General features: G+C 35.9%; 2 protein-coding genes across 3 annotated transcripts in view; both read left to right on the top strand.

Moving 5' to 3' along the window:
- The window catches only part of LOC136812278 (uncharacterized), a 277,042-nt gene extending 269,033 nt beyond the window's left edge, over positions 1-8,009 (top strand). For both annotated transcript variants that reach the window (XM_067068769.1, XM_067068770.1), the window contains 11 exons: positions 1,368-1,463; positions 1,636-1,738; positions 2,552-2,788; positions 3,350-3,512; positions 4,101-4,196; positions 4,630-4,724; positions 5,786-6,007; positions 6,246-6,418; positions 6,731-7,243; positions 7,511-7,577; positions 7,880-8,009. In XM_067068769.1, coding sequence (XP_066924870.1) covers positions 1,368-1,463; positions 1,636-1,738; positions 2,552-2,788; positions 3,350-3,512; positions 4,101-4,196; positions 4,630-4,724; positions 5,786-6,007; positions 6,246-6,418; positions 6,731-7,243; positions 7,511-7,577; positions 7,880-7,944 — 1,830 coding nt within the window. In that variant the 3' untranslated portion in view covers positions 7,945-8,009. The remainder of the gene's footprint in view (positions 1-1,367; positions 1,464-1,635; positions 1,739-2,551; positions 2,789-3,349; positions 3,513-4,100; positions 4,197-4,629; positions 4,725-5,785; positions 6,008-6,245; positions 6,419-6,730; positions 7,244-7,510; positions 7,578-7,879) is intronic.
- A 2,998-nt stretch (positions 8,010-11,007) lies between these two features.
- On the top strand, positions 11,008-14,307 carry LOC136812224 (solute carrier family 66 member 2-like). The gene is made up of 4 exons (XM_067068702.1): positions 11,008-11,252; positions 12,725-12,858; positions 13,130-13,346; positions 14,136-14,307. Exons 1-4 carry the CDS (start codon positions 11,008-11,010, stop codon positions 14,305-14,307), a joined length of 768 nt encoding a protein of 255 aa, XP_066924803.1.
- The last annotated feature ends 467 nt before the right edge of the window (positions 14,308-14,774 follow it).

Raw genomic sequence — 14,774 nt, 5'->3', positions numbered from 1 at the left:
CAGATTTTGGTGCCAGGGGGGAGTGAAATTTTCAAGCTTGATGGGGGGAGAAAGGCGAATAGGGGGGATATTCAGTCATCTACCTAGTGGGGGGAGTAATAGGATAAATACAGACCTTCCTGGTGTGTTTGGGCATTCAGGCTTATGAGCGTCTTTTTGATGCTATAGTAGCTTGCGAATTGAGGCAAGTCTGGATCATCACTTCGCAACCCTTATACAATACGGCTAGGGGGATTTCCCAATTGGGGTGAGCACGAATTTTAAAGACAGGTGGGGGGAAAAGGCCAGATGGGGGATTTTAGCTCTTATTAGGGGGGACCCAAAAGCTGGAGGACGCCATGATTAAATAATTAAAGTGGCACGCGCTTGACCGCTCGATTACGGTCGAAAAGGTGTATAAAGAATGATGTTCAAATTATAACAATTTTAAATGGTAAAGCAGTATTGACGTCTTTATAAGCCTTTGTTGCGCTACCTTTTAGTCAACACAAAATAAACTGATACAATACAACAATGTCGCAAGTGAGATGCTCTCTGATATCATAGCATCAGCCCCCTGCTAGTTGGGGGGGGGGTTACACCAAAAGCCCAAAAAAGGTGGGGACTAAAGATGTTTCAAATATTTGGGGACCTAATATACTTGGGGGAGCTGCAATCTCATCATTTAACGTAGGGCTGAATAATTAACTTCTTAATGCCTGGCTTCTCAAATTAAAGCTCATGAAACTAAAAGATTTTCGCCTGCGACGCAATATTTTTATATAAAATGAGTAAAATATTTTATCTTAACCTTCAAACAGCAACACAATTTACATTGAATAACCCTTTTTTCGTGGAGCAAACTTTTAAAGGCTACCAAAAAGTTTGGAGGGTGATTTGGGAATAATAGTCCCGAGCTTCATGAAAACATTTCAAAATAGCCTTGTAGTGAGGGCTATTTGAAATGTTTTCAATGAAACAAGGGGCTATTATTCCCAAAATCATCCGAACGACCATGTTATTCCTCGTTAATTATTATGAATAAATTAAAATTCAACCACTCCTCCTTTTTACTTATTTTGTTCACATATTTTTTTCAAAGTTCCTTTTTATTTTTGTCACTTCAATAAAAGTTCAAATGACAACTTAAATCAAAATATTCGAATTGCACAACTATGAAATCGATAAGTTTTTTAAAAAAGTCGCAGGGCTATTCGAAGGTTTCCTTTTTCTCTTTTCGCGGACAGGGCAATTACGGATTAATCACCCCGCTCCTCCCTTACATTTCTAAGCTAAAATGTAATCAGCCATCATAATTAGTTGTTTGTAATAAGATATATTATTTATAAGGTTGATCATTGATTTCAGGAAAGTTTTTGTCTTTTTAGCTTCACAGTTTTCCGACCAAGATTTGCCAATACAATGCTCTGCACCACGTTCCTTACCCAGAATATGAATGGCATATGATGACATGTTTAGATAAAGTAATTTATTTAACTTTATTTATTTTCACTCCAATATGTCTTCTACTTATTTTAAATTTTTGTCTTTATGATTAATTTGTTCAGAAATTTTCTTTCTGAGTCATTTTTTTCCTGTTAAATTCAAAATGGAAATCGTTTATATTCTTACATAAAACTTTTTCTCATCTTTCAGCACAACCTCGCACAAGACTTTGCAGCTGCGCGACCAATGGCAACCACGGTCAACCACAATCCTGACTGGGTCAAACCAGATTGCGACGAAGATTGGGATGAAGGTCTGACAAAGAAATGACATTCTGTAGTACCTTTCTAAAACAGATTTTTCTTTACATTCTAAACTATTAACGACCGTTATCAATCTTTCTCAATCCGGCTAATAATCAAATTATCGATTGACGTCAAATGAGCTTAGTAAGGCTCAAATTGCAGATGTAGAACGATAAACTTGGCATACATTCATTCACCATCTGAATAAGGCTATCCCTGTGTCTCACTAACATTCTGCCGATTGGTAGTATGAACATTTCGATCACAGACTTGCACCGCAATGGACTGTGTTCGAATCCCAAACACTTCCAGGCAGGGTGTTAGGGAAATATGGTGACAGACTCTCTACCTTCACTCATATTAACCTCCCTTGTATTGTTAGATTGTATCCTTTTTTTGGCACTTTTTGTTTGGAACTGAACTGAAAAGCTTATAAACGATCTCTCGCTTGTTTTTGCGCCCTGAAAATGAGTTTACCTGAACATAACTTTTTTTGTACTTTTTACAATTCAATTCTTTGGAACATTAAACCTAAGTTCTTGCTATTCATGACGTAATCTTTTTGTACGGAAACACCTAACGGAAACATCGGACGTTTGCCATCAGTTTCATTTTTTAAATTCAAAAGTGATGGTGAACGCCTAGTGTTTTCGGGTATTTCCGTTTAAAAAGATTACGTCATGAGTATCAAGAATTTCATATGGAACATCGATTATCATTCGCTTTTATTTTTGTATTTCTTCTTTTAAAAACCTTTTATCAAAACACATTTTTCAATTCTTTTCAAAACACCAATTTTCAATTCTTCCTATGTTACGCAGAGGCTGAAGAGTCACCTCAAGCAAGTTTCTCAATCGATGCGCGTAAAGCTATGCCGATCCATCTTTACACCAAAGAAGACCAGGCTCCGACTGAAGACGACGACGACGGTGGTTACTATGGTGATGACGGATTTTACTATGACGCAGAAGGCGGCCATGTTGCGGCGGATGGGATATACTATGATAAAGATGGCGGCTATTGGGACGAGGACGGATATTATTATGACAAATATGGAGGTACTTTAGGCGAAAATTCTCATTTTTATCCTATGATTCGCGATAGTTTATGCTCGCGAAAAACATTTTTTCCTCAAATTCACGAAAGTAAATTTCGAAAAAACTTGAAAATGCTATAAAATAATCTCAATTCGATATAGATCCCCTGTCCCTTAAAAATTAAAAGTTGAGAATCGAGAGGCCATCTGAATCCTAATTCTCATTTCTGTTAGGCTGCACGCATTTAATGAGATTTAAAGATCTTTCATATAAAACTTACTAATCAAGCTAATCAAGTTTTTAAAACTCAAAAACACAAAGACGGGGGTAACTCTCGGACAGGAATTTTATACGCAATGAGCATCCCCTTCATCAAAACATATCAGAGGGCAAGCGTGTCTACATTTACGATAACAAAGAAAAAAATTTAATTATTACTTCGGACAGGGAAAAACACCGTACATTTACAGGATCTTTCGCTCATTTCTTTGAGCATTATCTATTCTAAAAAGTAGAAAGAATAACAGATTAGTCAAATAAATCAAAAAACATTAAATTATTACTTCATACTTTGAAACATAGGTTACACGGCTGAGGATGGTTCTTATGTGCCCGGCGAAGGTTACACTGAAGGTCCAAATGGGGAGCAAGCACCAGTTGTTGCTGCTCCTGTCCCTGCGTCGCCGCAACGGCAAAGTGTATTGAACCAAGAATTGTTGCTGGAAAGACCAGCAAACTGGGAACAGTATGAATTTTTTTTCGTCATGTCACGATCTTTAGCCACCTAGAAACATACAAATGAAATGAAAGTATGAAATGTTTACATTGAAAAATAAGAGTGGGACTTAGAATGTTTCTAAAAATCAGGGGGATTTTCTACAAAGGGTCATTTGAACTTTTTGAACTCTTTGAAGTCTTAACTGTGTTTGTTTACGGCCGTTTAAAAGAAAACTTAAACAATGGCCTTAAATTGACCGGTATCATCGATGCTAACAAATGGTCCGTTCGCTCTTAAAGACTTCATTAATTAGATGTACCATGTCCATAGGAATGCAACTTAATTTACCCTCTCCCTATAAAATAAGTCTAGCGGGCTTCAACTTAACCACATCTGCTTAGCTAAAAAGAACGTCAAATTAAAGAAACGACATATTCCGCCGTCCGAAGCCCCAACTCCGATAGTTTGTCCACTCAAATGTTCCTTGTTTTTTGCGAAGATTAACGACATATGGTTAAAAGAGCGACAAATTACGCATGCGTGTTATTAATAAATAAATTGTCAATCGAACTCCCTGCTACAATGTTTTTACTTTATTTCGACTTTTCACTTCAGGATGTCATCAACAGCCAAGAAGAATTACAAAAAGAAATACAATAAACAAAGACAGCGAATGCAAGAAGAGGGAGTTACGGAGGAAGATTTCAAGCCGTATGTTTACGCTTATGTTTACAGGATCTAATTCGAAAAAAGTCGTTTTGCTTTGTCTCCCATACTGATTTGGGCTTTTCTTGAATAATTGGGCTATTACCGTTATAAAAGGTAGAGATTTCACTCTCAGACCTACAGTATAACATTCAGATTAACCAGGGACGAGTCGTGAATTTTTAAGTCAAAAATTATGTCCCCGGGTTACACAAACCAATCTTCTCTCAGAAAGTTTTATGTCCCGAAATCTCAAAAAATCGGAAAATCTTTGGACCAAAATTTGACTTGAACGGATTTTCTGTTCGGAAAAAAATACTAACTAACTCCATAGTTTTTCAGGTTTTTTCATCATTGGCTCAATATAATATCAAGCAAGCTAGCAACGACAAAATAATATTCGAAAGACTCAGACAAGAAGAATGTTTCTACTTTTTAGATCAAAAGACCCACACGATTGGACGGAAGAGAGGAGGGAAGCAAAACTAGCCGCCATCAAAGCCAAATTCCCACTTGCACCTGATAAGCAAAACTGTAAGAGCAAAAGTTCTAATATTTATATTTTACGCCAAGATTTTTTTGACCTACCTCCGGGTACCCCGGTGGAGGTTCTATAAATTAACCCATGTCCGTTCGTCCGTCCGTCCGTCTGTTACCAGCTTTTCTCAGGATTGGCTCATTAGTTTTTTCAGATTTTTTGTACAACGATGCAAAATGGCAATGCCCAGAACGTGACGGAGCCCGATTTTTGAGAAAAAATTTATTTGGGCAAATTTGGGCCAAAAACTACCTAAAAATAGGGTATTTTGGACGTTGTGCAAAATCCTGTCATTACTTTTTTCTGATTTTTTGTACAAAGATGGAGGGCAAGATTCTCTAAAGAATGGCTGAAGTGGTTTTTCCTGGAAAATTCTTATTCGCTCTTAAAAGACGGATTTTCGTATTTTGGGGAAATTCCCTTTAACCAAATAAGAAAATATAGCTTTTCTCAATGTTGACTCATAATTTTTTTCTGATTTTTTGGACAATGATGCAAAATGGCAATGCCCAAAATGGCAATGCCCAAAATGTGACGGAGCCAGATTTTTAAGGGAAATTTTTTAGGGCAAATTTGGGCCAAAAACAGCTTAAAAGGTTTTTTGGGCCTGAATGGTTTAAGTGATTTTCTTATTCGGGGAAATTCCTTTTTACCATTTTACATTATTCAACACAAGCTTTATTTTTCCATTCTGAATTCTTGTAAAATTATTGTCACTTTTTCTTATTTTCATCTGATGTTAATCATTAGGTAGGTCCATTCAGCCTGTTGCTTGTTCTTGTTTCTGCGGCGTCTCTGCTAGCCGTTACTCTTATCATTATTTTGATACGGTTCTTGTTTAGTAGTCTAAACTTTGAGGTTGGATAGCTCAATAATAGGTTGTTGTTTTGATCCCCGGTTAGCGAATGAGTTGCTAAGATTGAGTGAGTAATTTTCCATAAAGGGTAAGAAGCTTAGACCCGAGAGTTGTGGCACTCCACCGCAGCATTCGGTTCTAGCAGTTCTAGCTCAAATATTTATTCATCTTAAAGGTGTTACTTGTTTTGTTTTTTTTCAGCTGCTAAATTTGATTATTCCTCGCTATTAAACATCGTATGTCAAAAATGTCGGATCCACCTGCCAGAGTTTCGAGAATGTCCTGGTCTTAGCGGAGGTTTCGGTTATCAATGTCGCGTCGGACAAGTTTGGTACCAAGGCATGGATTTCTGTACTACGAAGAAAGATGCAAAGCATGAATGCTCGAAATGGGCCCTCCTCGGAATGGAGGTCCCGGGCATCGGTAAGCCTCTTTAAAATTTTTATGCACATCCTTCGTCTGTCTTCTTTTTGTATCGCATTACCTTTCCTAGTACTTTTTTGAAAAATTTTCCAAATCTTTTTCACTTGAACCTGCAATCAAGTCGAGACAAAACTTAATATTCGACCGCAAGCAGATCACAAGCTGATAAACGATTTAAAGAAACGCTGAAGCAGTTTCCATGATTTAAATTTCCTATTTTGTTTCTTATTTTTTTCAGACAATGAGCAACAGGTTAGCCAATCTGGTCGATCAAAGCCAGTTCATCCCAGGTTGGCGGCTGATCTACAAAAGCAGCGAGAAGCTGACGAAGTGGGCCGTCTGATGGCCTCAAATATGTATGACATGCAAAAGAAAAATGTAACTCCACTACGACAACCAAATATCCAACAGGTAAATTACAAAATATTGTTTTCTCGCCGCTTTCTTGTGGTTGGTTTGTTAAAATTTCTTTACAAAAAGGTTCTGAATTCTTCCAGGCTTAACCATATATCTGACCCACTTCGGATTTTTTTATTACTATGTTATCCTTTTGCTACCATCTTGACAGTCCAAGAGATATTGTAATAATATTCTGTATTTTTATTGAAAAGTTAAAAGGTTGCCGCTTGTACTATAAAAATCAATGAGTTAGTTGCATTTGTTTAATACATAAAATGATTCAGCTTCTTTGATTTGTTACATAAAACTCTGCTAACATTATAGAGTCCAAAAGTGGTGTCCCCTGCACCCGCACCCGCGCCACCTCAACAACAACCACAACAACACCAACAACCGCCTCAACAAAATCAACAACAGCCGTCTCAGCAAACTAGAGGGTGGGGCCAAAAACCTAGCAACTCAACCCCGCAACCAGGTTTCGGACAAGCACAGGCAGCTACACCAGCTACCAATCAAACACAAAATAGGCAGCCTCAAGGTTGGGGACAACAACCACAATCAACACCAGCAGGCTGGGGCCAACAACAACAGCAACAACCAACTCAACAAAAACCTCAACAACAGCAACAAGCTACAGGGGGCTGGAGTCAACAACAACGACAACAACCAACTCAACAAAAACCTCAACAACAGCAACAAGCTGCAGGGGGTTGGGGTCAACAACAACGACAACAACCAACTCAACAAAAACCTCAACAACAGCAACAAGCTGCAGGGGGTTGGGGTCAACAATCGGGTTCTCTTGTGAACGGAATGCAAAAAATGACCATGCAAGATGTATGTTTCATTCTTATTTATTTTTATCGGATTTTTGCAGTATCTGAAAGGCTAGATTTCTAGACATCTGAAAGGCTAGATTTCTAGACCGAATTATGTTTCTAGTTTTTGTTTGTTCGTGATTTTAACACACCATAAACTATTTCAGCTTTGAGATCTTGTTTGTTTGTTGTCATTTAAAAATTAGTACACTTTAGTTTGGCATCCTCTCCTCGAAATTTAAATTCGTTCTACTGGATACAACAGAATAAATAAATTCCTTTTTAGGACTTTCCGGCACTTGGTGGTGGTGCACCCAAAAACGAATGGTCAACCGTGTCTAAGAAGAGCAATGGTGAGTGATCTCGTTGTATGCTTATGATTTCTAAGTCTGCGTTGCCTGCTAATCAATTTTTTTGAAAGACCCTTTTTCCCGTAATTTCTTTTCCACTCAAAACATTCCCGATTCCCTCGTTATTTAGAAGGTATCCACGAGATGATTCTTTTTTTAATTTACCGCCTCGTTTTCCTTGAAATTGGGTCTTACTAAGGACTTGAAAGTAGTCCTTGATATCTCTCCAGTTCGGTGCTCTCTTTATAGAGAATCCAGGGGATAGAATGACATCGATTATTGCATTCTTTGTTTATTTATTTCAGGAGTTGGGAATGCTGGTAAAGGAAAGGGTCGCGGTCGAGGACGTGGTACAACTATGAAATTGTAGACAATGAACAACTATATAGAAACTTTTTCACAAAAAAGACACTACTGAATATACATTAACATGTAGTTATAATGCTTCATTTATAACAGTGTTGAAATGCTGTTAAACTCATAGTTTATTGGCAGGCTGTTTTCTACTAACATTAACGCATTGCCACTATTTTTATATATTTGATCATTTTGGCTTTATTATGATATATAAAACGAAAATAACCACTTGACAAAAAAAACAAAAACAAAATTTTTATATTTTATTTTTTGATTTCATTTTCATGTAAATAATATGATAATAACAGGAATTGGATGAAAAAATGTGTTGTTATTAACTTGAAATTTTGATAATGTTATTTTGTATGACTTTCGATTAAAATGCCAAGTTTTATCGGGATGCATGAGAATTCCAACTCACTTATTAATTTGCGTTTGTGAACAATTGCATTTTTGTAACCGATTCGATTACGTTTCAGTAATGAAATCAAAATCACAGTAACGTCTTTTCTAGGGGATCCAATCATAAAAGTTATTTTATTTTCATTTTTTCTTTGCGAGTAACCAATTAAGAGCTCTGACCATAGTGAATTTTTCATAATTGTCGTGATTAAAATGTTTTTTCTGACTGATGTAACCAACAGAACTATGGCATGTTATACATTTTCTGTTAAGCCAACTATTCCTGAATCTGAATATTCAAAAATTGCATTGAAAAAAACATTTGCGATATTTCAACTTTGAGGAGCTTATTTTCGGCGAAGGAAAAAGATTTAAAAATTTTTTTTTGCACTAGATTAACGATTAATTGCTCTCTTTGAGGGCTTGCCAAATAAGAAAAAATAAGCCATCGTGCGATTAAATTGCTATAATTTAAATTGCTAATTACTCTTGATAGAATAAATTCAGAAACAACTTATAAAGACAATTTTTTGTTAAAAGTGTCAAGGAACTCAAAACAGAAGTTTTGTCTCTAAATCTGCGTAACCGATCTTTTGACTATTGACAGAGCCCTTAAATGCCATGCTGGGAGATGGCTCAGTTTCTTTTTCGGTCTCGTACCTGTAGATCTTGATGTAAAAGCACCCATACTCATGCTGTCCTGTATTTTTACGCCAATATTATAAGAGTAAAACTACTACAAAGTCTTATGTTTTCTCCCCGGGAAGGTCGCATCTTCAAAATCCCATTAAGGGTCGTAAAAATCACAAAATCTAATTCCAGTCCTCTTAAAGGTTGCAAAATCGGCTAACTAAGACTGCAGTAAAAGTTGGCTAATTTTTGCTCCAATTAGCTTCACAAAAAATCCCATCATAACTATTTTTCTATAAGTATAAATGTTTTAATCTCTAAACTGTAAGTGTGACGACTCTCTGGACACTGGACCTTGTTAAAACCTGTGGCATCAAATGATTAGAGAATTGCTTAAAAAACCAGAAGTATTTCAATTTTTTGGCTAAATGGTTGTTCAGGGCGTAGACCGGGCGACGGGCGTGAATTTTTGCAATTTCCCCGCCATCAGATTGTAGTCCGATTCGGAATTTCGGGGATATATTGTTATGAAACACACGATTGGGAAATTTCAACAACGGTCACTTTATTTTCTAACTGAAAATTTTTACCGACGTGTTGTTGTGTTTGTTTTATGGTTTTTGTATCCATTTTCAGGAGGAAAGGGTTTGTTTATATCTTTGTGCTGGACAGGAAAGTATCGTTTATCTTGTAACATAATTTTCCTTAATATGTTGAAAGTTGACCTATTTATGTTTTATGCATGGCTTTGTCTTCAGTACTTCTGATGTGCAGCTAAACTTAAAGTTTTCTCTCAGTTCTGCTCTCTTCTGGCATCTGTTCTTATTTATATAAGTAGTAGTTAGTAGTATAATAGTAGTTTTTAAATGTGCAGAAATAAAAAAATATATTGAATACACACGAGTAAAAGGAATTTACATTGAAGTGATGTGTGAGTGAGGATCCTACCAGCGCTTGCTTCGGAAACATCCGGAGCAAAAAGTGCTGTTTTTTTCATGCTCTGAAACACCAGAAGATTCCGGAGCACTTCCAGTGTTCTGGAGGTAGATTTTCGGCGATTGGTCTTTGTTCAGAAGGTTCCAGAGAAGATATCTGCGATATAATTATGATATACGCTAGCTGTGCTAATCACGTGCGTTTGGTTTGGGAACTCGAAATGCGAACGCGAACTACTACCAATGCAATGTCTAAACTTTTCAATATATCTCCAGAACTAATAGATTTTTTGAAATTCTGTAAAAAGGTCTAAGTTCCTGAATAGTTTTACTATGTTCTGTGAAAAAATCATAACCATCGCTCGCTCATCTATTTAAGATTGAAGACAACAATTTGCGAAGAAAAATAAACCCTGAGCACAAAAAATGCTTTTTTAAACACTTTTTTCCACTCAAAAATAAATAACTTTTATAGACTTACATTCCCCAAACGTTGAAAAGAAGCCTCTACTAATTAAAGTAAATGAGATAAGATAAGATAAAACCTTAAAATCCATTAGAATTTACAGCCTTTTGTCCAAAGTAATAGACGTGCTTTTCTCGCTGCCATTTTGTTTTAGAATGAGAATTATTTTCGGTTCCAGTTCACACGGTCTTTTTTCATACAATCAGATCGCGCAATTTCACTTTCGCTAGTCCAATAAGACTGCAGGATTTGAGTCATGTGACATCTCTATTGAAAAACATGCGCGGAATATTTAAAATAGAAATACAATTAAAAGCAAACAATTAAGGCCAATATGTTTGGTTTTTCTGAAGGGAAAAAAGGTATAGGAAGCTTTACTGAAGGAGGGATAAGGCTGCCTGGGACTATCTATATCGTAGTCGTCTAAGAAAACAGCTTTTTTTTTTAGAATCTTCCTTACAATCTAGTTTTTATATTTATAAAAAGTAGATTGCTGACGTGTGGAAAGGAATTTTTTTTTGGAAAAAAACATTTGGCAATTCATAAATGTTTTCTATCATTCATAATGTCATTTTTGGATCATTTTAGTCTGAAAAAATAAACAAATGAAAAACACTTGAAATTGAAATTTCAAAAAAAAATAATGGCATCAAACAAGGTTGCTGAGTTTGCACATGCTGTGAAAGAGCGATTTAGTCATGAAGATTGGTCAGCAATCAATCTAATGACTCTGGTGTCATGGACAGCCTCTGGTGCAATGATCTTTGGTGGCGTGGTACCCTACATACCTCAATATTATGATATTTATATTTCTAAAGACACTGAAGGATTTTCTACGTATGTTTGTCTGGCTTTACTGGTTGCAAACATCCTGAGGATATTATTTTGGTGAGTATAGGAATTTTTATAAGAATAAACCATATGAAAACGAAGGCTCTGATGGCCAAAATATGAAGGACATTCAATTTTTGGGAACTCTTTAAACATCTTATTTTCATTAATTTACATGAAAATTATATCTAAAGTAAGAACATTTTAGGCTTAAAACCAGGGGGTCAAGCAGTTGATCCAAAACACTATGCCTGTTTTGAAATTTTCAAATTTCTATAAATACAGTTAATCCAAGAGTGGATTAAACAGTTAATCCAAGAGTGGATTAACTGCCAAAGGGTTGGTCTCTGCTCAGGTAAGTAATGGCATGTCTCAAAAACCTGAAAATTACCATAATTTTTGAAGGCCATTTTCGACACTTTTTGGTTTTTGCGGTTTTTCGCGAAAATAAGGGCGTGAACAATTAGGTAACACCCCTACAGCGAAACTTCATCATGGTATCCTTCGTTGCAAATCATTGGTTTCCTCATATTCTGCCGGCTAATGGTCTTCAAAAACTATGGTAATTTTCAGGTTTTTGAGACATGCCATAACTTACCTGAGTGAAAAAATTCTGGGAAAAATTTGGACTTTAACTGCTTTATAATGTCATTCTGTAAAATTCATTTATTATGATTCGTGCTAGTTTTGCCTCTTCTTCTGTCTTTAAAATGTCAAACTGCATCAACAAAGTCTTGCTTCTACATCGTTGGGGACACTTAAAGGCTGGGTAGGACTGGGCCTGAACCACAAGATCTAACTGACTTTGAATGGTTATAGAGCTTAATTGCGCTACATGATAGTACAGAACTAGTTTGAAACTGTATGGTATTGGCACCTGCTGGAATGAATCCCATCTATAACCTCTATCAATACCTAGACCTCTATTTGATTCTAAAAAAGAGATATTTGAATCTTTTCTGAGGCATACAATAACGTTTGTTATAATTTTGTGTCTTACTGCCTTTTGTTTTATCATTTTGAATAATATAATTACCTGTTCATACTAGATTTATTTTCTCTAGATTTTATATTTTCATAGTTATTCATACTGATTCATAGAAATATTACTTTCTTGATTATTTCAAAAAGAAATCCATCGAAAATTACTTAGAAAGTCGATCAACATCAATTAAAATAACTTGAATGTCAGAATGAATGTCAGAATGCTCTAGTAGAATGTTTTAGGGGGTGGTATACAAAGATTGTGATTGAAAAACAGTTAATCCATGGGTGGATTGAGTGTCAGGATGGGTGGGTCGGTCCTAAAAATCATCCAAAATCAGTTACTACGGATGATGTTTTAGATCAACTGCTTGACCCCCCCCCCCCCCCCCCGGTTAAAACTCAAAAAGTTAAAAGAACATCTTAAAACAATTCTTCGAAAATTTTGGACGCTCTTATAAAAGAACGTGTATTGTAGAATTAAGTTATGAAACGATACAGTATATACAGTATATGATAATATGAAAAAATATTTCTTTCTAAAGGTTTGGACATCCATTTGAGTTGCCGTTACTTGCGCAAAGTGTGATCATGATATTCGCTATGCTTGTCATGCTTGAATTGTGCACAAGAATCAAACGAGAAAATGAACTCACCGCAAAACGTAGAAAATTTACAGGTATAATCCCGTGTTGAAAATTACAACCCTGGCTCTCAGTTTTCTGGTGATGGTTAAGTGACTTTAGCAACTCTGTTCTTTTGTGTAGTATTTTCTTTTTGTTGGAGGTTGAAATGTTTTCCCCAGTTAGAATGCTAAAGATCAGTGCAATTTAGGAGAGTGTTTAGGCGAGATAAACTAGGCACTTGGAAAAATGCAGTTTGACTGACCTCATTTTGAAACTAATTGTTCTTTATTTTTTATATATGAATTTTTCTTCCCTTTTTTCCAGATTTCGATATGAATCATTTTTGGAATTGGACACATTTCAATGATTATTTGAAATCAATAATTCTGTTCTCGCTGTTTGGATGTATTATAACTTTTTGTTTCGCCAACTACCCGGTTTATTTGGAAACCCTGGGTTTTGTTTCAGTTTTCACGGAAGCCATGCTCGGTGCTCCACAATTTTATCGGAATTTCAAAAATAAATCCACAACTGGCATGAGGTGAGTGTATTTCAATGATAATTTACAAATAGCCATGTCTAACAGCCAGTGTTATTATATAACCAGTGAATTTTGCTGAGACTTGACTGTTCTAATTATTTTGTTACAAATTTGTCTTTCCCCTGTCCTCCCAGACTCAAGATTGTTCTTAAATTTGTTCTTATTTTTTGGCGTTTTTTGACCTCATTGTGTTTATGAGATTATTCTTATAGAAAAGAACGTTTAATTATCTTCATCTGGTGGATGTCAGTGGAGTGGAGTTAGAGAGTCTAGCCCCTTTTCTATTTATGCCTGGTAGAAATTTCCTTAGTCCAAGATTCTAAAAGCGTTAAAAATGGTGTACATAAAAAAATGGCCACTGCTATGGGCTTTTCCAGAAAAAAATTTACCCCCACTGTTGAGGATATTGATTTTTCGTATTGAAGTATCGAAACCCCTGGATATCCTACTTTATTAGTAAAGACCCCCTGAATATCCACTCTTAAAACTATGCTCAACCCCCTGGATATCCACTCTTATAAAGGTGCTTAAGATATCGTATTTTCTTTTTTTTTTGAAAAGACACTTTACCCCTTGGATATCCGCTCCCTTGTAGATATTTAATCCCCTGGATATCCACTTTTGAACAAAAATTGTTAACCCCCTGGATATCCGATATCCTCAACAGGGGAGGGGGCACGGACTATTTCTGGAAAAGCCCAATCGAGGTGAACCCTTTGGGAACAAAAACACGGGGATATGAATGGCACTCTATGAGTGGCAAGATTGGGCCATTTTCTTCCCTTTTAGCGTCAAAATGGTTGGCATGTGGTTTTGTGGCGACACATTCAAAACGGGATATTTTGTGATCAAGAATGCTCCCGTTCAATTCGGTATATGTGGTTTGCTGCAAGTGACTATTGATATGTCAATTCTGTACCAAGTCTTTCATTATGGACGGAAAAGGACGACTAAAGATTAGAGATAATTGTGTAGAGAAAAAAGATTTTTAATTTTTTATGGACTGTTCAGTTGACTTGTACAAACTTGATTATATGGTGTGCTGGTATAGCATTGTCTTTTTTCATAAAGTTCTTCCAGGCTTTGACAAAGTCATGTAACTTATGGTTGGGAAGTAACATTATTAAGGAAAATATTCAAATTGAAAAGGCAAATCTTTAAACAAAATAAAGTAAGTCACATTAAATTAGGTTTCTAGAAATTCCAAAATACAACTTTCCATTTCATCCTTAGCCCTCCTGGAAACTTTGACGTAGCTTTTGATAAATTTATGGCAAAATAAATCTTTTTTTTAGGTTTGTTAATATTTATACGCAAGAAATGCAAATAACAGCATTTCTTTTATTTTTCTAAATGCAATCATAATATATAATTTAAAACTTTATTGTAGACGTAATATTTTAAATGATAGCGAGCTAACATTTTGAT

This window comes from Clytia hemisphaerica, unplaced genomic scaffold, assembly GCF_902728285.1.
Source record: "Clytia hemisphaerica strain Z4C2 unplaced genomic scaffold, Clytia hemisphaerica genome assembly, whole genome shotgun sequence".
Classification (NCBI taxonomy): domain Eukaryota; kingdom Metazoa; phylum Cnidaria; class Hydrozoa; order Leptothecata; family Clytiidae; genus Clytia; species Clytia hemisphaerica.
Note: the sequence above shows the minus strand (reverse complement) of the source record. Positions and strands in the feature narration are given on the sequence as shown.